At 54.0% G+C, this 21,973-nt stretch overlaps 2 protein-coding genes across 7 annotated transcripts in view; one reads left to right on the top strand and one right to left on the bottom strand.

The window, feature by feature from the left end:
• Positions 1 to 5,784, bottom strand: part of EIF3K (eukaryotic translation initiation factor 3 subunit K) — a 12,197-nt gene extending 6,413 nt beyond the window's left edge. The window contains exons 1-4 of one of the 4 annotated variants that reach the window (XM_027079459.1): positions 5,537 to 5,784; positions 4,530 to 4,628; positions 1,832 to 1,952; positions 456 to 530 (exon numbers count right to left, since the gene is read on the bottom strand). In XM_027079459.1, the coding sequence (XP_026935260.1) occupies positions 456 to 530; positions 1,832 to 1,952; positions 4,530 to 4,628; positions 5,537 to 5,595 (354 nt within the window). In that variant the 5' untranslated portion in view covers positions 5,596 to 5,784. The remainder of the gene's footprint in view (positions 1 to 455; positions 531 to 1,831; positions 1,953 to 4,529; positions 4,629 to 5,536) is intronic. The other 3 variants (XM_027079461.1, XM_027079460.1, XM_027079458.1) reach the window with 3 other exon arrangements.
• Positions 5,785 to 6,775: 991 nt separating this feature from the next.
• MAP4K1 (mitogen-activated protein kinase kinase kinase kinase 1) lies at positions 6,776 to 21,879 on the top strand. Of its 3 annotated transcripts, none has more exons than XM_027079456.1 (31): positions 6,776 to 7,010; positions 7,180 to 7,237; positions 7,350 to 7,440; positions 8,171 to 8,235; positions 9,725 to 9,780; positions 9,871 to 9,918; positions 10,074 to 10,116; positions 10,206 to 10,278; positions 10,734 to 10,865; positions 11,296 to 11,358; positions 11,469 to 11,550; positions 12,173 to 12,289; positions 12,508 to 12,586; positions 13,062 to 13,120; positions 13,200 to 13,243; positions 13,321 to 13,365; positions 14,097 to 14,139; positions 14,577 to 14,739; positions 14,832 to 14,914; positions 15,295 to 15,379; positions 16,403 to 16,479; positions 16,570 to 16,630; positions 17,405 to 17,513; positions 17,600 to 17,658; positions 17,797 to 17,900; positions 18,429 to 18,603; positions 18,888 to 18,950; positions 19,152 to 19,241; positions 19,326 to 19,396; positions 19,989 to 20,044; positions 21,702 to 21,878. In XM_027079456.1, exons 1-31 carry the CDS (start codon positions 6,912 to 6,914, stop codon positions 21,769 to 21,771), a joined length of 2,463 nt encoding a protein of 820 aa, XP_026935257.1. In that variant the 5' UTR covers positions 6,776 to 6,911; the 3' UTR covers positions 21,772 to 21,878. The 3 variants fall into 3 exon arrangements, with proteins under 3 accessions (XP_026935257.1, XP_026935258.1, XP_026935256.1); XM_027079457.1 differs by having other exon boundaries at positions 6,831 to 7,010; positions 14,853 to 14,914; positions 18,885 to 18,950; positions 21,702 to 21,879; XM_027079455.1 differs by having other exon boundaries at positions 6,831 to 7,010; positions 18,885 to 18,950; positions 21,702 to 21,879.
• The last annotated feature ends 94 nt before the right edge of the window (positions 21,880 to 21,973 follow it).

The following is a 21,973-nucleotide window of genomic DNA, read 5'->3' as shown; positions in this document are numbered from 1 at the left end:
GGGGGGGAGAGAGAGCGGGCCGCGTGAGCACGCTCCTGAGCTTTGCGGGCAGAGGAGAGGACCTGGGAGTCCTGGCTCCGGGTGAGGATGACCATTCCATGTGACCACACACGCAAAGCTCTGAGCACAGGGCCCACTGCCACGGAGGCAGCCAACAAATGTGCATGGCCGTGACTATTTTTTTTTTTTTTTTGGTACACGGGCCTCTCACTGTTGTGGCCTCTCCTGTTGCCGAGCACAGGCTCCGGACGCGCAGGCTCAGCGGCCATGGCTCATGGGCCCAGCCACTCCACGGTATGTGGGATCCTCCCGGACCAGGGCATGAATCCGTGTCCCCTGCATTGGCAGGCGGACTCTCAACCACTGCGCCACCAGGGAAGACCTGGCCGTGACTTTTAGCAGTCTTTTCCACGCGGCCCAGTCACCACCCTGACCACAGACCCAAGAGAAGTTACCCAGAAGGCCTGGAAGTGGCATGTCTCCAGCAAGTCTCCGAGGTACAAAATCTGCCGGATGGGCCGTTCTTCTTGCTGGGAGGAAGCGTTAAGGGCAAAAGGTCTTGGAGCCCGAGGAGGCTGCTGCTGACCCTAGACCAGCCCGCCCACCTGTGTGCACCGCAGCACGCTCGTAATGGTAAAAGTGAGAAACACCCTAGTGACCCAGTGATGGGGACAATTCAACTGTGGCCACTCCACACACTGAGATCGAGTCACCTCTTATAGAAGTGACATGGAGAAAGCGATGAGACACACTGTGATAAGAAAAAAGCAAGATGCAGAATGATGTGTGTAACAGCCCACCATTTGGTTGGGGAGGAATATGTGTCTATAAACACCTGTACTTATGTACCAGTAGGGTATCTGTGGAAAGGTAGCCAAGAACTGCAAACAACTGCTGTCTTCGGGGAGGGGAGTAGGTGGCTGTGGGATGGGGAGGGAGGAAGCCTTGGCTTTTTCACTGTACACTTTGTTGTACTTTGAAAAGTGGACAACGTGCCTTTTTTAAGCCACCGGAACAGACCTCTGGGGAAGGTGGACAGTCTCTCAGAAGGCAGGTGCTCCCATGGACACACCTGGCAGAGCAGGTTCAATGAGGAAGACACTTCTCAGCCCAGCCACCAGTGAGCAGGCCAGTTTATTGATTTTTCACTCAGTATTTCTTCACTGAAGACCAGCACTGTGCCAGACACTGTGCCAGGCCCTGAGGTTACATACAATGAAGTTCAGCTGGCAATCTAGCTCTTCACGGCTCCTGCCTTTTGCCTGGTGGTCTTTACTCAGCTAGGAAGCCTCATGGGAATCTTTCTAAAGCATAAATCTACCCATATCGCTCTGCAGTTTTAAAGCCTTCTACGGCTCCCCAGTGCCCTTTCTGAGTTTGACCAATTCTGTGGCGCAGCTATGCCAAACATCCTCTACTGCCTCTGAAAACCAGCACTGAGCTCTTCTCCTCCTCCTTTCCCTACATACTATTCCCTTTGCCTGGACCACCCTTCCCTACCGCTTCACCTAATTCCTCACCTTTCATATGTTCCCTCCTCCAGTAAGCTTTCCTAGCATCCAGACAGGTTCAGGTGCCTCTTGCTCTCTAACCCCAAGCCCTGACTGTTTCAGGCTGTCACCGACAGGACAGGTCTCCCCCACTGGACTGTGAGCTCCGTGAGGGCAGGGGGCCAGGCCTTCCTCAGCCTCCACAGTGCTCCAGTCCCAGCCAGCACCGGGCCAAGCTCAGAGCTCAGTGTCTGTGGCTGAACTCAGACCACTTCCCCATGAATTCAGCTACCCTGCCCCGCCCCCTCCCACACACCCAGCCCGGGAAATGGGAAGGATACATGGGCCTGGTCGATCATGCACTTGCACAGCGTGAAGTCGGTGTGGGGCAGGTTGGTGAGGGCCTTTAGCAGGATCTGGGCGGTGACTGTGGTCTGGAAGAAGGCTGGGTTGAACTGGTACCTGAGAAGGGGAACAAGAGACACAGTAGCAGTGCTGTCTCCAGGTCCCTGGGCCTCACCAGGTGCCAGACAGGCTGCCCACTGCTTCGGCCCAGAGTCTGGGAGCTGGACACACCTGGGCTCCGATCCCAACCACACCACTCTCTGGCTGTGTGACCTTAACCTCCCTGACCCTACTTTCCTGCTCTGTAGATGGGGACAGTTAATGCTCACAACCATACAGTAAGACAGACAGTGTTGAGTGATTCACAAACAAATGAGTACATAAGAGGCAGTCTGCAGTACTGGTCAAGGCTCTGGAGCCAAGTGCCTGGGTTTAAACTTCAGTGCTGAGTGACCTTGGACTACTTATTTATTTATTTGTTTGTTTGTTTGGTGGGGACTAGCAGACTACTTATTTTATTTTTATTTATTTTATTTTATTTTATTTTTTGCGGTATGTGGGCCTCTCACTATTGTGGCCTCTCCCATTGCGGAGCACAGGCTCGGCGGTCATGGCTCACAGGCCCAGCCGCTCTGCGGCATGTGGGATCCTCCCAGACCAGGGCACGAACCCGTGTCCCCTGCATCGGCAGGCGGACTCTCAACCACTGCGCCACCAGGGAAGCCCGGACTACTTATTTTAAATGCTCTGTGCATCGGTTTCCTCCCTTGCAAGACGGGACAATAACAACCATATCTAGCTCTCAAGGGCAAGTGAGTGCACAATTACCTCACATCTAAGTGAGTTAATACACACAAAGCTCCCAGCACAGCAGCTGCCACATGGGGAGCACTGACTAAGCAGCGGTTATCACCAATAACCACCCAAACAACCTCACAAACACAAGTGTTGTTATCTCCATTTTATCGATGGCAAAACCGAGGCTATGCAAGCTATAAAAATTACACAGCTGGTAGTATGTCAATAAAGCACTGAGGAGGAAGAACCCAAACGCCCACTAACAGGAGAACAGATAATTAAGACACAGACACACATGGAACACTACACAGCAATGACAACAAACAAACTGCAGCCACACAGAAGGATGGAGCTCACAAGCCCAGGGCCAAGCGGAAGACGCCAGGCGCAGAAGAGCTCCAGCTGTATAATGACACTCATGTCAAGGTCAAAACAGGCAAACCTGAACTAAGCTAATCAGGATGCATGTGTATGTGTGCGTGTGTACGTGCACATGCAGTAAATTCACATAAAGCCAGGCCATGAGAGCACACCACGAGAGCGGTTACCAGGGTCAGGGTGGTTGGCACAAAGCATGTGGGGCAAAGGACCAGGGGCGCTAGCAACACTCAGTTTTTCAACTTGGATGGTGATTACATAGGTGTTCATTTATAATCGCTTGTTAAACTATACATTCGTTTTATGTACTAGCCTGTATGTGTGTTTTTATTTAAAAGCCATCCCTCCTCCAGCCCCAACTTCTCTGGCTTCCTAGTCTTGCACATTAAGAGAAACCACATTCTATCCAAAATATCAATATATAAAGAGCTCATACAACTCAATACCAACAGACAAACAACCCTATTCAAAAATGGGCAGAAGACCTGAATAGACGTTTTTCCAAAGAAGACATACAGATGGCCAACAGGCACATGAAGAGATGCTCAACATGGCTAATCATCAGGAAAATGCAAATCAAAACCACAATGAGATATCACGTCACATCTGTCAAAATGGCTATCATCAAAAAAAACAAATAACAAAGCACTGGCGAGGATGTGGAGAAGAGAGAACTCTCGTAGGTTGTTAGTGTGATGTAAATTGGTGCAGTCACTATGGAAAACAGTATGGAGCTTCCCCCCAAAATTAAAAATAGAACTACCATATGATCCAGCAATTCCACTCCTGGGTATATATCTGAAGAAAATAAAAACACTAATTCGAAAGATACATGCACCCCAATGTTCAGAGCAGCACCATTTACAATAGCCAAGATCTGGAAGCAACCTAAGTGTCCATCAACAGATGAATGGATAAAGAAAATGTGGTACATATAAACACATACACACAATGGAATATTACTCATCCATTTAAAGAAAAAAAAAAAAAGAATGGAAATTTGCCATTTGCAACAACATGGTTGGACCTAGAGGATATCATGCTTAGTGATGTAAGTCAGACAAGGAAAGGCAAATACCATATGTTTTCACTTCTATGTGGAATCTAAAAAATAAAACAAACGAATGAACGCAACAAAACAAACAGACTCATAGGTACAGAGAACAAGCTAGTGGTTAACAGAGGGGAGTGGGGTGGGGGAGTGGCAAAACAGGGGAAGATAGGGGACTAAGAGGTACAAACTACAATGTATAAAATAAATAAGATACAAGGATGTAATGTACGACACAGAGAATATAACCAATATTTTATAATAACTTTAAACAGAACATAATCTATAAAAATATCCAAACACTATGTTGTACACCTGAAACTAATACAACATTGTAAATCAACTATACTTCAACTCTGAAAAAGAGAGAGAAGCCACATCCTGCAGGCCACCCCCAACTCCCACCCCACCCAGTGCTGGGAGTGCTGGCTACTGGCATGGGGGTGGGAATGGAGGCAGACACTTACAGCTTCAGGACAGCCAGGTTGGCTTCCAGATCATAGGCATTCTCCTTGGCTTGTGTCTCCACATAGCGCTCCAGGGTGGCCAGATTCTCAGGATTGTACCTAGAGTAGAGGAGAAACAAGATGGGTAAGCAAAGAGGAGACAAGAGCTGAGGCCCGTCACTCTATGGAACCCGGTGGGGGGTGGAGGGCACTGTAGCCTGCTCCTCCCTCTTCCTTTCTTCCCTCCCTCTACATCTGTCACTGGCCATTTGCTCTACTCAAATACTGAATCAGCTCTATAACCTCTACTGAAGCTTATCCACATCCCAGACCTAAGTGTAATCTCTAAACCCCATCAGAACCCTGGAGTCTTTTCTAGGATGCCTCCTCAATCTCTCAGCCAACCAGCCCTTGCAGCCTGTATACCTGGTCCCCTGGACATCTTCGCCACCCACCCCTTCCTTCTGTCCCCAAACCCCACTGTGGTCTAGCCCCATCCTCTCCTGCCTAGCTTCCCTCATCCCAGCCCCGACCAATCTATCTGTGCTTCCCCCATCACCGCTCTGACCACTCCTGGCTATCACTGTCTATTGTCTGGTCTGCCTGGACTCTGAACTAGGAACTGCATGAAAGCATGACCTTTGGCTGTTTTTGGTCACCTGTGGTCCGCAGCATTGCCCAGAACTGACCGAGTAGATTTTAGTAAACATGTGTTCAATGAATGACATGAGGAAAAAAAAGGAGAGCAATAAAGAGGCACTGAGAGACACAGTGAGACTGAGGAACAGAGAGAGGAAACTGAGGGGCTGATAGAGGGAAAGCTGAGGAGCAGAGAGGGCGGGCTTAAAGCAATTAAAGAGGGGGAGACTGAGCGGTTGGCAAGGCTACCTCCTGCCTTTAGGCCTTTACAGTGCTTTCCTTAAACATGTCCTCCAGGATGACTGAAAAATCCCACCCCTTGCTGTCTCCAGAAAACCCTCTCCTCCACCCCTCTTGGCCAGAAGTGCTCCCTCCGACCAGGCTCAGACCTGTCGATCCCCTTAAGCAACTTGCCCACGTTCGCTCTCATCTGCTCGAACATCGCCATGACTGTTGTCGCCTCCCACACCAGGGCTACAGCCGAACTCCCGGCCGGCACTGCGTCCTCGAGAACTAGAAGAGGAAGAGCTGGTGGAAACGGAAACTACGTCTTTGTTTTCTCTCCAGCCCGAGTGGCGGTGAAGGTGTGGGGAAGCTCTGGAGGCTACTGCCACGCTTTCCGGCTGCCGCGTGACTTCTTCCCAGCGGCGCAGTTAGCGCGTGCGCATACGCTCTAACCGAGCAGAACCAACGGCGCGAGAAAAGACCTAGTCTAGCCCAGTGCGCAGGCGCTTCTAGAGGCGAGGAGGCGGGGCTAAGGTTTTCCGGGGCCTCGCGTATCCAGTTCCAGTCCTTGGGAAGTGCGCGGGAACTCCCAGTGAAGGAGCCTGTTTACTGGTGGCTTGCACCCACGTCGCACTGCGCGCGGCCGTGAACTCAAAACTGTGTTGGAATGCACGTGTTAGACAGATTCCTTTTGGGCCGTGGCCAAGTCCCGAGGAAGGTGCTCTCTGAGGTCCCCTTTTGGCCCAGGCCTCGGTCCCTGAGGCAGGATCCTGAGCTCCTCGCACTCCATTCTAACGCCGGGGGTTGCGGCCCGCAAAGCCGTTGTTCTCTGCCCGGCAGGGGCAGGGTGAGGGGGTTCCTGGACTCCTCCGGCTCGTTTTGTGGGTGAAAGCGAGTGCCCCGTGTGTGCCGTCATGAGATGTGTGAACAGATTCTGCACACTGCAGGCATGGATACACATGCATGTGTCACTTATGTATATGCTCTGGGTACATCCACATATGTGCACACGGATATCCAGGCATTTGCATGTCGACTGGTCTTCGCACCGCACAGGAGGTTACCACTAAGTGCATGTATGTGCCCCCGGTGAGCAGTGATATACATTGCATGGCCGTCTCTGTGCAGACCTGCCATCTCTGAGTTGTGGCCCAGCACTCAAGCACTCAGCAGAGGTTCAACTGTAGTTTTTAGCCGCTGCCCAGAACGGGGGAGGGAGTGTTAGGGCACCCCTCCAGGTCACAATTAAGATAGTTTGCATCTGGTTTACATGCAGCCCAGGGCCCTGGAAGTGGAGGGGGTGTCCCCTGGGTCCCAAGGCAAGCTGCCCCTCACAGGCTCGTAGGGCCCAGGGGACAGGGGGTGGAGCCAGCTGCACAGCTCTGTGCTGGGGCAGGAAGCGAGAGTGGGGAGGGGGGAGGCCACAGCCGGTGGAGGCAAGGCGGGTGCAGGGCGTGTGGGGAGGGAGGGAGGTGACAGCACTCCGAGCCCTGAGGCCCTGCTGGCCACTGGGCGCAGGCCCAGCTCCGGGCCCCAGGAATGGACCTCGTGGACCCTGACATCTTTAATAGGGATCCCCGGGACCACTATGACCTGCTACAGCGGCTGGGTGGTGGCACCTATGGGGAAGTCTTCAAGGTGAGGAACCCCCTCATTCTCCATCACCCTCAAACTGGTGACCTTTGGGGTGAGGCCCAAGAAGGGAAGGGGATGTGAGAGGGTCCCAGTCCTTGGCTTTGGTTCAGGGTTGCTGAGGAGGAGCTCAGGCGAATGGAGCCCGCCTGACTGCCAACTTCCCCTTTACAAGGCTCGAGACAAGGTGACGGGGGACCTGGTGGCGTTGAAGATGGTGAAGATGGAGCCTGGTGAGGAGAGGACCTCAGGAGCTTCTTCCCCACACGCCCACCTCCTGGGACACTGGGATCTCCCCCATACTCCCTCCCTGTAGCAACCTTTTCTCTCTGTCCCTCCTTGCAGACGATGATGTTTCCACACTTCAGAAGGAAATCCTCATCTTGAAAACTTGTCGGCACGCCAACATCGTTGCCTACCATGGGAGTTATCTCTGGTGATGAGCCTCAGACCTGCCCTGACACCCAGCCCAGCCCCTACACGCGAGCTCCCATTCCTGACCAGGGTACCCCCTAACCTGACCTCAAATCCTGGACCCCCATTTTTAACTGGGGCACTCCTAACTTGATCCCCAGCCCAAAGTCCCAGTTTTTTGACCAGAGCACCCCCAAATCTAATCTCCAATAAATAACTCCCATTTCTGACTAGGGGGTCCACCAAACTGACCCCTTCAGAGTAACCAAACCTGAAACCAAGTCCCCTAAAACTAATCTTTCATCATTTTGCCCTTCGGGTCCCCTAGTTTCACTTTCATTTCCTTTAATACGAACCCCTAAATTCCCTGACCCCCAAATTAAGATCCCAGATGCCCCAATAAAGTCCTCTGTCCCCCAGACCTGGTATCCTAGCTCCTCTGTCCCCTCCAAACTTCCACAACCTGTGAGGTCTCTACCCTGTCTCCTAGGTTAGCATGGGACGACAGAGGATGCCACGGGTCAGGAGCCCAAAGAGCTGGGTTCCACTCCAGTTGATCCTAAACATATATTTCCTCTCTGAGCCTCAACTTCCCCATCTATAAAATGGGATGCTCTCACTGTAGTGGGCAATAGAGAGATGACAGCTCTTACATTAAAGTTCTTGTTGAACTAGAATAAGATGGACAGTGAGCCAGGAGGTATCCTATAATCATTACTGCTGTTATTAGTATTGCTTTTGAACTGTTACAGGCTGCAGAAGCTCTGGATCTGCATGGAATTCTGTGGGGCTGGTTCTCTCCAGGACATCTACCAAGGTGAGAGGAAGGGCACGGGGATCCAGGTAGCCCCATTCCCCCCAATTCGCCTGTCCTGTCTCTCTGCCTTTGTGTCTCCTGGGACTGTCTTTACGGTCCATATTTCACACAGTAAGCTGGCCCCTCCTCTGGGCCTGGCCTGGCCTGTATGATGCTGGGGATACTGTGGTGACCGAGCGGGCACTGACCCCTGTCCTCCAGGACCTGAGAGTCCAGCCCCAGTCTTTCTGCATGCAATGATCCCCTCTACTTCCCCTGCCCCATCTTCCCCATGTCTGCATTTTCTCACCAAGGTGTATTCATGCGTTTGAGTATTTCTGCATTTCTGGCTCATCCTCAGTGCCCACATGTTCGTTTAATAGTGACTGTATTTCTGATTCTCTTAGCCTGCTTTTCACTCTCTCGGAGCATTGGAGGGTGTGGGTGGGGTGGGCCTCTGATCACTTCGAGTTTTCTCTTGTGCACCTCTATCTTCGACCATCTCCCGGTCTCCCTCTGGCCTCAGACCTCAAATGCCAGGAAGGAAGGACTTCATTAAGAAGTCCTCAGAGGGGGAAACTGAGGCCCACAGAGAGGAAGTGACTCACCCTGCCAGCCCGTCAGACCTGGTCTCTAACCCCTCTGCCTACTGTCTCTCTCTAGTGTATCCTCTTCACCCCTTTGTGTCTCTCTTTCTCACCATGTCTGTTTTCCCACTTTTTGTTCTCCGACCATGTCTTTCTTTCTCTGCCTCAATTTGGGTCTGTTCCTGATTCTCTTTCTCTCTCTGTCTCTCTCCCTGTCTCTCTCTGCCTTTCCTCATTTTACAAAGTGACATCACCCCCTGCTCAGAGCCCTTCCATACCTTCCAGTTCCCTCCAAAGCCAAGCCCAAATTTCTCATCACAGCCGGCAAGTCTGACCCCCACTGGCACACCCCAAGCAGACACACCTCATCTCCGCTCCATCCACTTTACTGCTTTCCAGACCCACCAGGCACTCTCCTGCCTCTGGGCCTTTGCACTTGCTGCTCCCATCTTCGCCCCCGTCACCTTCTCAGGGTTGATCACCCTGTGTAAAATGTCATACCCCTTCCCACACAGATTTCCTGTTGTCTTTTCTTGCTTTATTTTTCTTCTATTTATTAGCATCTCACGTACTGTATATCTTACCTGTTTATCTTGTCTACTGTCCATCTCCCCCACCGGAATGTTCTGTCCATGAGGGCAGGGATCTCTGCCTCTTTTGTCCACAGCTGTATCCCCGGTGCCTGCCACGGTGGCTGGCACACAGTAGGCACGCGGTAAATATCTGTTGAACGAATCTCTCTCCCTCCGGCCTCTGGTTCCCTGCATCGCTGCCCCTCTCTCTGTTGCTGACCACCCCTTTGCCTCCTCCCCCTACTTGTCCCATCCTGTTTCCCCCTCTCTATGTGGCACCCTCTCAGCTGGTGTGGGAGGCGGCCAGGGGCTTGGCCCGCACCCAACACCGCACCGGGGTGACCTTTGCAGTGACAGGCCCCCTGTCAGAGCTCCAGATCAGCTATGTCTGCCGGGAAGTGCTCCAGGTGAGGAGATGCTCTGTGGGCTTGGGTAGGGGCAGGGCCCTGCTCCAGCCCCCGGACACTTACAGCCCCCGTGTCCACCCTCCTCCCCAGGGACTGGCCTATCTCCACTCACAGAAGAAGATACACCGGGACATCAAGGTGGTCTAGGGGCAGAAAGGTGGCCTTGGTGGGTGGGGAGCCCAGGATATGGGAGTGGTGCTTGGAGGGCTCGGGGCGGTGTGGGACAGGGAGTGGCGGCAGCATTGGACTTGGGGGTTATCTCTGAGAGCCTCTAATCGCCCCCTCTTCCCCAGGGAGCCAACATCCTCATCAATGATGCTGGGGAGGTCAGACTGGGTGAGTGTGGCTGGTGGGGCTCTGGAGGGGGACTGGCTGGGGGCCCAAGGGGACAGGAGAGGTCACTATATCTCTCCCTCTGCCTCTAGCTGACTTTGGTATCTCGGCCCAGATCGGGGCAACGCTGGCTCGACGCCTCTCTTTCATTGGGACACCCTACTGGTGAGGGGTGCCTGGCTGGCAGCTGGGGGTGGTACAGGGGGCAGCAGCTTTTCCCAGCCTGGATCTCTGGGAATCTCCATCCTGGCTTTTTGCCCTGCCTCTACCTTGTTCTGTTGAATGTTCTGTCTTCTCTTGGGCTCCCTTTTGAGTTTTCCATTTACCTAGGGCTCTCTGTGCCCCCTCCACCTGTTTCTCTCAGTGTTTGTGTTGATTTTTATCCTGATCTCTCTGTCTTTCCATATCTGTCCACGTTTGCCTCCCTCTCTCTCTCTCTGTCTCTGTCTCTCTGCCTTTACCTCGCTCCGTCTTTATGTCTGTCTCTCTCCATCTTTATGTTTCTCTCTGCATCTATCTCTCTGTATGCCCCGTTCTCCTTGTCTCTCTCCTACCCCCCACAAAAGTCTCCCCTCGTCCTCCTGTGTCAGCCCTGGCTCTCTGAGGGTCTCTGCCCCCAGGATGGCTCCAGAAGTGGCGGCCGTGGCCCTGAAGGGGGGATACAATGAGCTGTGTGACATCTGGTCCCTGGGCGTCACAGCCATCGAATTAGCCGAGCTACAACCACCGCTCTTTGACGTGCACCCTCTCAGGTAGGCAGATGTGGGCATGTCCCCCTAGTCCCAGTTACCCCACTCAACTCTGACCCTGGACACCAGCCCCCAACCTGCTTCCCCACCATGAGACCCCCTACAGGAGACACCCCCTTGCTCTGAGCTCCATCCGAGACCCTCAGGCTCCCCTGAGCCCAGAAAGCCTTTTCTCCAGCCCTCCACACCAGGAGCCCCCAACACGGGGAGCGCCATCTTGAGGCTCCCTGCGAGACTGCAGGAGCTCCGTAATGGGATAAGCAGTATCCCCTAGAAGTGGCATCCCATGCCTTGTAAATCCTAACCCTCGTTCTCATTCTGTCCCCCACTTGGCTCTCTGCTGATCTTAGTGCTATCGGGGTTCCCTTGAGCCATGAGGTCTGACCTCCGCTGGAAAGTCTGATCCCCATATTCTGTCCTACTCTGTTTACAGAGTTCTCTTCCTCATGACCAAGAGTGGCTACCAGCCCCCAAGGCTAAAGGAAAAAGGCAAATGGTAGGAGAGGTTGATGGGAAGGAGGGAGAGGGAGGGTGGAGCCAGGGGCGATGGTCTGATGGGAGGGTTTCTGGTGCCCTCACCGCAGAACTTGCCTTCTTCCTCCCAAGGTCGGCTGCCTTCCACAACTTTGTCAAAGTCACCCTCACTAAGAGCCCCAAGAAACGACCCAGCGCCACCAAGATGCTCACTGTAAACCTCCCCTCCCAGAGAAGCCTTCCCAGACTCACCCCCGGAATCCCCCAGGGCCTCCCACAGCTCCCTAGAACGTTGATAATTTCATCCCACAGAACCCCCAGGGCCCTTTCAAAGTCCCTAGTCCCTCCGAATTCCCCAGGGATCCCCAAGACTCTGCAAATTGTATCCCAGACCTTTGTTCAAGATACACTGAGTTCTTAAAACTCACAAATTCCCAGGGGCTTCAGGACCCATTCCTGGCTGTGCTTTGGAATTCCAGGGGAACTCCAGTCCCCTCTAAGACACCTTTGGAATTCTCCAACTACCCTATTTTTTCTTTTTTGGCCGCGATGCGTGCACGCGGGATCTTATTTCCTTGAGTAGCGATGGAGCCCGTGCCCCCTGTAGTGGAAGCGGGGACTCTTAACCACTGGACCGCCAGGGAAGTGCCCTACCCTAAGTTTATCTAATCCCGTCAGACTCCTCAGAATCCCCCAGCTCCCCAGAATTCCCTGCGTCTTCCTCTGTTGGCAACTTCCCCACCAGATTCCCTTAGATGGGTTCTCCAGCCCCTCGTCCCAACCCTCTCTCTCCAGCCCAGCCCTCTGTCTGCTGACACCCTCCTCCCCTCCCCCAGCATCAGCTGGTGTCCCAGCCTGGGCTAAACAGAGGCCTGATCGTAGATCTTCTTGACAAACTGAGGAACCCAGGGAAGGGGGCCCCTGTTGGCGAGATTGAAGATGAGGAGCCTGAGGTGAGGGACCCGCCCCCCCACTTCGCTCACGCTGTTCCCCTGCCTGGAGCACCCCCTTGCTGCCTGTCTTAGAAGGAAAAAAGCCAGTGAGGATGGGGAGCTTGGCGCAGGGCTGGAGGCACAGAGGTTATGGGAGGACCAAGGGCTCCAAGCTGGGCCCACAGGGTGGTGAGGGCTGCTAGAGGGCATGGGCCTGATGCAGTCGCTGCTCTGCCCAGCTCCCCCCCGCCATCCCTCGGCGGATCAGATCCACCCATCGCTCCAGCTCTCTGGGGATCCCAGATGCGGATTGCTGTCGTGAGTAGAGAATCCCTACGTCCGGGGACACCTGACCCTATAAGCCACGAGATGCCCCCTCATCAGATGGCCAGAGGCCCCAGAGAACCCCATCACCATCTGACCCCACAGGAGACCCCAGAGAAAACCTCATCACTACCTGATCTACAAAGTGCCTCTAGAGACCCCTACCTCTCTGTCCTGCAGACAGACCCCCCTGAGACTTCCCACAACCACCAGGACCCCCAGAGACCTCAGAAATCTTTGTCTGATCCTTGGTACCCAGGTGGAACCTCAAAACAAACACTCTGTAACCATTCTGAGCCCCCAGCTCCCTGATCTCAAACCCTGACCCCCAAATGAGACCCCTGTAAACCAAGATCCCTCCCCTGGAGCGACAGCTCCAGTCCTAAGACCCTGATCCCAGACCCCACCCCCAATTCTACTCTTTTTGTTCCCAAATCCACGTCCCCAGCTCACTGTGTGTTACCCCCAGGGCGGCACATGGAGTTCAGGAAGCTCAGAGGCATGGAGTCCAGACCCACAGCCGACACGGTGAGATGCCTCCCCTGCCGCCCAGCCACCCTCCCCTCCCCTCCCACTGGGCCACTGCTGACCCTTTACTATCCCGCAGGCTCGCTTACAGCCCCCTGGAGACTTCAAGAGCAGCAGTCCTAGGTCAGGGACCCTCAGGGTGGGAGGCAGGCTGGGCTACATGTGGGGACCACCCGAGGCTCATACCTGTCCCTCCTCAGGAGGCACCTGTCGGAGTCTGATGATGACTACGACGACGTGGACATGTAAGACAGCTCCACAGGCCCCCACCCAGCTCCCACCTTCCTACGACCCCATCTTCCTTCCACCCCGACCCCAGCCTCAGCCCCTGCTTTCCTTCTACCACTCAGCGCTGACCCCTGACCCCTGACTGGACCCTCAATGCCCCCACCTTCCTTCACGCCGGACCCCTGACCCTCAACCCCACCCCAACTCAACCCTGGGCCCCCTGCTACATCTCAGTCCCCGGCTCCGGCCAGAGGTTGCTCCCACCCCCAGATCTCAACTGCAGTCCTAACCCTCAACCCCCGGCCCTCATCTTTCTTCATCTCACCCAGCCTCAGGCTGAACCTTTCCCCCATGTCAGGCCCTCAGCCCCAGCAGTCGGCCCAGGCCCCCATCTCCCCCAGCCCCAGGCCTGTGTCAGCCTCAGGGCCCACCCATCCATCCCACACGTCTCGTCTGTCATGGGCTCACGGGCAGCGCGCCTGGCACCAAGTGAGAACCTGACCCCCGGGAGCTCATAGGATCTGTGTTCCTAGGCGGGCGTGAAGGTGCAGAGACTTGCTGCACTGTCAGCACTCGATATCCAGGAGTTGCTGTTACTGTTAACATCATGGTTATCAGTCCTTTAGCCCCCGGCCCCAGCCCAGACCGCGTTGCCCTCTGAGCCGCCTGAGCTCAGACCTCTGGCCCCAACCCTCCCCAGTGCTTGTTCCCCACACCCGCACCTGCTTACCCCATCATTGTGTTCCAGCCCCACCCCTGCAGAAGACACACCTCCTCCGCTGCCCCCCAAGGTAAGGCCCTGGGTCAGAGCTGGGGGCCACGGGGCCAGGAGGCCAGAGTCCATAGATGCTGGGATACTGAGCCCTCTAGGGCTGGAGTCTGGGATGCCGGGTCCTTTGAATTCTGGGAAGATTGGGACGATAAGCACACTGGGATCTGGAAGTGGTAACCCCGACCCTAGGGGTGGGACTCAGAATATTTAGCCCGATGGACACTGGTCAGTAGCTGGTCCTTGGAAACGCCTGCTGCACCCAGCACTCGCCCTTTAGTTGCTGGCATGTGTCGATGTTGGGCGTGGGTTAGAGGGGAAGGCTGGAGTGGTGGTCGGACATCGTGGGGAGGGTCAGAGCCATGACCTACTGTCAGTTCTGGTGGAGGCAGATTGAAGGGCGCCCTCTCTCTCAGATCATCTAATGTATTCCCCCACCGTCCTTCTCTCTCTCCAAAGCCCAAGTTCCGTTCTCCATCGGACGAGGGTCCTGGGGAAACTGGGGATGAGGGACAGCTGAGCCCGGGGGTGCTGGTCCGATGTGCCAGTGGGCCTCCCCCACGCACCCCACATCTTGGGCCTCCCCCAGTCACGCGAAGCCCCCACCTAACTGCCCACTCAGGTGACAGGGCAGGCTGGGGTGGGAGGTGGGCGGAGGTGGGGTGTGGCAGGGTTAGGGGGGTTTGGGGGCTGATTTTCCCCACCCCATCTCAGAACCCTCACTCTGGAACCCAGCCCCCTGGGAGCCTGACCAGCCCCCACTGTTGCCCCCCAAGAAGGAAAAGATGAAGAGAAAGGTGAGGCCAGCCGTGCTGAGGACTCACACCTCTGGATGGGGCTGGGGATGCATGGTGGGAGTGGGGGGCTTGGGCTGGGAAGACTAATAATATAACAGGTGACATACGTTGAGCAGTTCCTCTGTGCCAGACACTGATCTCGTGTCTTTACAAGGTGTATACCTTCACAGAAAGAGGTAGATGTCGTAGAGATAGGTGTTATCCCCCATTTCAAACTGGGGAAACTGAGGCACGGAGAGGTAAGTAGCTTTCCAAGGTATAAACCTTTGAGGAAGCAGAGGCAGGATTTGAACCTTGGCACTCTTGCTTCCAAATCTTAACCACCACGCCTTCCTGTCCCCTCCTCCCTTTTGCTGGATCTGCTGTTGCCCCGCCCCCAGGGATGTGCCCTTCTTGTAAAGTTATTCAATGGCTGCCCCCTCCGGATCCACAGCACGGCAGCCTGGACGCACCCCTCCACCAAGGGTGAGCATTCAGGAGGCTCATGGAGAATGTGGCGGGGACGGGGAGGGCCCTTAATGGAAGGCACAAAGGCAGGGACAGGGGAGGGGAGGGAGTGGCAGAGCTGAGGCAGGGGCACAGCCAGGAGTTACAGGTGGAGTTGAGGGATCAAAGATGGGTAGAGTGAAGATGGGTTTGAGAGTGAAGACTAGGAAAATTAGAGTTTGGAGGCTGGGAGTGTCAGATATGGGACTTCCCCGGGGGTCCAGTGGTTAAGACTCCGCGCTTCCACCGCAGGGGGCAGGGGTTCGATCCCTGGTCGGGGAACTAAGGTCCCACATGCTGTGCGGTGTGGCCAAAATAAAAAATAAATTTTTAAAAAGGAGTGTCAGATATAGCAGAAAGGTCAGAGTTTGGGGTACAAGATCCAGGACAGTTGGACCCCATTAACCTCAGTTGTAGGTTAATGGTAGAGAGACTGGGATCAGGATTTGGGGGCCAGGAGTTTTGGGGATTAGAATGTAGCAGAAGGGGAGAGAGTTTGGGGATCAAAGATGTGGAGACAAGGTCAGTGAGGGATAAATGTTAAGGAAACAGTATTAGAGTTTTCGGGGTCACACTGGACAGAAAAAGCCATATGGAGGGCTGTCTGAATTTGAGGATCAGTGTTGAGATAGGATTAGCATTCAGGGACCAGAACTGGGGAGAAAGAGGGAAAGAATTTAGAGGGCTATTCGGGGAGTCACATCTAATGTTGGGGGCAGAACTGAGGGGACACAGGGTCAGGATTTGCGAGTCAGGGATGGAAGAACCACCAGAACCAGTGGTGGTCAGAGGCTGGTGAGAGTGAGATCAGCTCAGGGGAACTGGTCAGGGTTTGAGTTCAGATTTGGGGAAACAGAGGCCGGAAGTGTCAGTTTGGAGGGAGAGCAGAGAATTGAGGGTCAGGGCTGGCGAACAGAGTACCAGTGTTTGGGGCCATAGGGGGGTCTGGGAAGTCCCCCACTATGAGGCAGGTCCCAGCATCCTCATGTCTGTGCTCCCCAGACCAGCACCTGCTCCTGGGGGCCGAGGAAGGCATTTTCATCCTGAACCGAAATGATCAGGAGGCCACACTGGAGATGGTGAGGGGCAGCACCTAGGATGGGCCAAGGGTGGGGGCTGGAGTTGGGGTTGCTGGGGTCTTACAGGAGCCATCTCCCCTTCCTCTACAGCTTTTTTCTAGCCGGACTACCTGGGTGTACTCTATCAACAATGTCCTCATGTCTCTCTCAGGTCTGGTTATGGCTGGGGGGGGGGGGGGGGAGTCAGAACTTAAGGAGTCAAGGGGTTGGGAGATAGCTGGGCATGGCTGAAAAAAAAAAATTAGGCTCCCCCTTCACAGAGCCTACAGTTCAAATTCCAGCCACTTTTCCACTGTGGGACTGGGGGCAAGAGACTTCTCCCTGAGCCTCAGTTTCCCCCTCTGTAAAATGGGGCTCACAGTAGTGCCCACCTCTCAAGTCAGTTTTGAGGTAATTTCCACAAGAAGTCAGTCTTTACATTTCCTTGATGTTCAGATGACAGTTAGTACTCGTTCCATGCTTTACTAAAATAGAGCGAGCAAGTGGTAGATTAAAATTATGTGTCATTGTTTTATAAACACTTTGTGTAAAAGAATTTCTAATTTATGAGGAGACCCCAAGCCAAAAGTTTGTGATGACAGACTTTTGCAGAATTTGTTGATGAGTTTTTTCTTAAATTTTGTAATGTGTGTAACTTCATCTGACTGGTTAAGTGTCCATCATTTGTCATGTGGCTGCAAGCACTATGAGGGTAGGGAACGTAATTATTTTACTCACCATTAATGGTTCACCAGAGCCAAGCACAGTGCCTGGCCTACAGTGGGCATTTAAAATATGTTGTGTGAAAAATGAGTAAATAAAGGTGCTTGAGAATTGAGGGCTTGGGCATTTTAAAGGGATGGGGCCAAGTGATGGGATAGGGAAAAGGTGGGAGTGTGCAGTGTCCTATAACTGCCTGCTTCCCCTACATACACACACACTGCAGGAAAGACCCCCCACCTGTATTCTCATAGCATCTTGGGCCTACTGGAACGGAAAGAGGCCAGAACAGGAAGCCCCATCGCTCACATTAGCCCCCACCGGCTACTGGCAAGGTACCAGCCCGCAGTGGCACCTCTGACCCCTCTAATGCCTCATTTCTGCCGTCCCTCCCCCCATTCACGCCTCCCTTCTTCTGCAGGAAGAACATGGTCTCCACTAAGATCCAGGACACCAAAGGCTGCCGGGCGTGCTGTGTGGGTGAGAGAAAACCCCATGGGTGTGCAGAGAGGGGGCGGGACCAGGGGCGGGACTTGGACTCCCTCTCGACCGGAGAGGATTGCAGAGTTAAGGCAGGGTGAACAGAGCCCGGGGAAAGATGTATCCTTACCTCCACAGCAGAGGGCGCGAGCTCCGGGGGCCCGTTCCTGTGTGGGGCATTGGAGACATCCGTGGTCCTGCTTCAGTGGTACCAGCCCATGAACAAGTTCCTGCTGGTCCGGGTAGGGAGCCTGCAGACGCTGGGGACTTTGTCAGATTGGGTGGCCAGGGTCATCCACACTACGCTTCTGTTGAGAGCTCCACGAATCCGGCCTTCCACCCGAGGCCCCGCCCCAATCTCCCCAAGGCCCCGCCCACCTGGAGGCTCCTCACTGATCTTTCAGCTCCGCTCCTCACCCCTGGCCTAATTATTCTTCAGGCCCTATGCCCCTCCCCCCACCTCTAAGGAGACCCCATTCAGGTTCTTTGAGTCTCTAAGGAGACTTTGCTGCCTTTGGGGCCACAGCCCCCGGGGGCCCTGCCTCTCTGTCGCCAAGGCGGCACGCCCCCAAACGGAAGCCGCGCCCACTCTGAGGGCACATCCGTCAGTTTCTAAGCCCTCTGAGGCCTCACCCCCTGAAGTTTCTTGGCAAGGGAATACTTAGGAAATACTTCGGAAGCCCCACGCCCACTGTCCTCCAAGACCCCGCCCCCGCTCAGGCCCCGCCCCAAGCCTTCTCTGAGCCCGCCCCTCCCTGCGCGTTCCGCAGCAGGTGCTGTTCCCGCTACCTACGCCTCTGCCGGTGTTTGCACTGCTGACCGGGCCAGGCTCCGAGTTGCCCGCCGTGTGCATCGGCGTGAGCCCCGGGCGGCCTGCGAAGTCGGTGCTCTTCCACACCGTGCGCTTCGGCGCGCTCTCCTGCTGGCTGGGCGAGATGAGCACAGGTGCAGGCTCTGGGAGGGGTGGGGCTTATCAGTTTGGGAGGGTTGGGTCTGGGTGGCTGGGCGGTGCTTAGCCTGAGGCGTAATTGAGAAAGGGGTTAAAACGAGAGGGGACGGGAGAACATTGGGTATATATAATTGGTGAGATTGATGATAGGGAACTGGGGAACTCTATGATGGGCGAGGTTTAGCCCTTTTGCTTGGGAATGGACACAGTGCCTAGCCCGCTTGCTTGGGAAAGGCGGAGTGAGGTGGAATTGGTCCTTGAACCCCCGCCTCTCAAGCAGAGCACAAGGGACCAGTACAGGTGACTCAGGTCGAGGAAGACAAGGTGATGGTGTTGATGGACGGTAAGAACCTTCCTCCCTCCCTTTCCCCCACTATTCCTAGATCTCCGAACCCCAGAACCTGTACCTCTCTCAGAAACGCTGAGCCCCTCCAGTCCTTGTCCATCCTGCTTTGCTTCTCACGCTGAATTTATTGTCTGGTCCCTCCATAACCTCCTAAGTCCCGCTTACCGTTCTTAAAGACCCCGCTCTACCTCCTTCTAGGGTCTCTGAAGCTGGTGACCCCAGAGGGGGCCCCAGTCAGGGGGCTTCGAACTCCAGAGATCCCCATGACTGAAGCAGTGGAGGCCGTGGGTATGTGCCGGGATGATAGGGTCCGGGGTCCAGGTTGGAGGCTTAAGGGAAAGTCAAGGGTAACAGGCACTGCTTTCCTCCCAGCTATGGTCGGGGGTCGGCTCCAGGCCTTCTGGAAGCATGGAGTGCAGGTGTGGGCTCTAGGCTCGGACCAGGTAAGCTCCTCCGTCCTAGCCCCCGCAACCCAGCCCCTCCCATGTCAGTCATCTCATTCATCAGATGGAATGGGAGAACTGAGTCAGGGTGTGAAGTCCTGGAGGAGAAGCTTTCTCTAGGCTCAGTTCAGACGGGTCCCCTTCTCTACCCCAGTGTCGCTTAGGTCCAGACCTCATCCAGGGTCACTGTAGAGATATGTGGGTTAAGAGCATGGCCCAGACTGCCTGGGTTGGAATCCAGCTGAATGACCTTAGGCAAATGACTTAATCTTCCTGTGCCTCACTTTTCTCATCCGGAAAATGGAGTGGAAAATGGAGTGAAAAATGGTGCTTACCTCACAGAACACCATGTGTCAGGCTCTGCCCTTACAGTTTTGTATTTTACTTAATCTTCCTGATTGCCTATCAGGTAGGTACTATGATTTCAAAGGTTAGTAATCTGAGGTGCAGAGAGGTTAAGTAACTCGCCTGACGTCACACAGCTGATGAGCAGTGTTAGCAAGAATGATTATTTCTGGACCTGAGGAGTTCAGAGACCTTGTCCCCTGCTCTCTTTAAAGGAGAGACACTGACACAGCACCTTTTCCCCCAGCTGCTGCAGGAGCTGAGAGACCCCACCCTCACCTTCCGTCTGCTTGGCTCCCCCAGGTATGAACTCGGGAAGGGGGGGCTTCTGATGTGGAGAGGGCATCTGGAGGTATCCCCAGCCACCTGTATCTGTGGCCTGGACATCCTCTCACCTGGCCTCCCTGCTTCGATCTCTGCCCCCTATAGTCCATTCCCCACACAGCAGCCAAGGTGGAATTTTCATTTTTTAATTTTTATCCTAACTTTTTATTTTGACATAATTTTAGACTCTCAGAGAAGTTGCAAAAATAAATTTAAAAATTGTGTATCCCCTTCACCCAGATTCCCCATATATTATGTTTTAGCCACATTTGCTTTATTCTTCCCTTTCATATATGTATAATTTTTTTCTATTTGCATGTGAATTGCAGACGTGATGCCAATTTACCCCTAAATACTTCAGTGTATGTTTCCTAAATGAAGGCCAGGACATACTCTTACAAACCACAATACAGCTGTCAAAATAACAGTGAAATATCACTACCTTCTAATTCACACGCTCGTTCAAGTCTCACCAGTTGTTCCAATGATGCTCTTGCTCTTTATAACCAAAAAATAATACGTTTTTTCTCGTCCAGGATATAATCCAGGATGATGGGCTGCATTTTGGAGTAATGTTTCTTTAGTCTTGAGCCTAGGACAATTCTTCAGACTTTCCTGGCTTTTCATAACCTTGACACTTTTGAAGAGTACAGGCAACTTGTTTTACAGAATGTCCCTCAACTGGGTTTGAGGTTTCCAGGTTAAGCGTTTGGGGCAGGAATACCACAGAAATGATGGTGTGTCCTTTCACTGCATCAGATCAGGAAGCACATGTTTTGTCCCATTACTGGTGATGTTATCTTTTTTTTCTTTCTTTCTTTTTGGCTGTGTTGGGTCTTCGTTGCTGCGCGTGGGCTTTCTCTAGTTGCGGCGAGCGGGGGCTACTCTTGGTTGCAGTGCGTGGGCTTCTCATTGCGGTGGCTTCTCTTGTTGCGGAGCACGGGCTCTAGGCGCGCAGGCTTCAGTAGTTGTGGTGCATGGGCTCAGTAGTGGGGCTCACGGCCTCTAGAGCGCAGGCTCAGTAGTTGTGGCGCACGGGCTTAGTTGCTCCATGGCATGTGGGATCTTCCCGGACCAGGGCTCGAACCTGTGTCCTCTGCATTGGCAGGAGGATTCTTAACCACTGCGCCACCAAGGAAGCCCAGAGGGGTCTTTTAAAATCCAGATCTGATTGTGTCACTCTCCACCTGCTTAAATCCTTCCCGTGACCTCAGGATAAATACCCAATCCTGGTCATAGCTCACAAACCATGACTTCTGCAGTCAAACCCCAGGCTCTCTCCCACCTCAAGGCCTTTGCACAGGCTGTTCTCTCTGCCCGGAACACTCTTCCCTGCCTTTTCACCAAGTTCCCTCCTGAGCCTCTTTCAGGCTCCACCATCCTTTCTTTGGGGGCACCTTGGCTGACCCCTTGGGCTAGGTTTCCCTGTTATGTGCCTCATGCTTCTTTGCATTCATCTGATTCACTGATTCATGTTGGTCTCCTGCTCTAGATTGAGCTCCCCGAGGGCAGGGGCCATGTGTGCTCATTCACTGCTATAGCCCAGCATTGTGCTGGCAAAGACTCCATAAACTCCTCTGCAGATGAAGGAATGAACAAATGCATGAATGAACTGACTTCTCTCTTCCTTCCCCAGGCCTGTGGTGGTGGAGACACGCCCAGCAGATGATCCTACTGCCCCCAGCAACCTCTACATCCAGGAATGAGTCCCTGACGGGGTGTTAGGAACCAGTCCCCACACCTCCCTCCCCAGCGGACACACATTAGTGATCACGACGTGCCCCTGTCTCTGAATAAACATGACTTCAGTCTCTGCTGCCGTCTTGGTTTTCTTGGGTTGGCGGGGGAGAGGAGGGCAGAATTCCTGTATGCCCACCTACCCCCCAATGTCAACAATCCAGCACAATG

Source organism: Aethalodelphis obliquidens, unplaced genomic scaffold, assembly GCF_003676395.1.
Source record: "Aethalodelphis obliquidens isolate GAN/ISIS:26980383/991018 unplaced genomic scaffold, ASM367639v1 scaffold43, whole genome shotgun sequence".
Lineage (NCBI taxonomy): Eukaryota > Metazoa > Chordata > Mammalia > Artiodactyla > Delphinidae > Aethalodelphis > Aethalodelphis obliquidens.
Note: the sequence above shows the minus strand (reverse complement) of the source record. Positions and strands in the feature narration are given on the sequence as shown.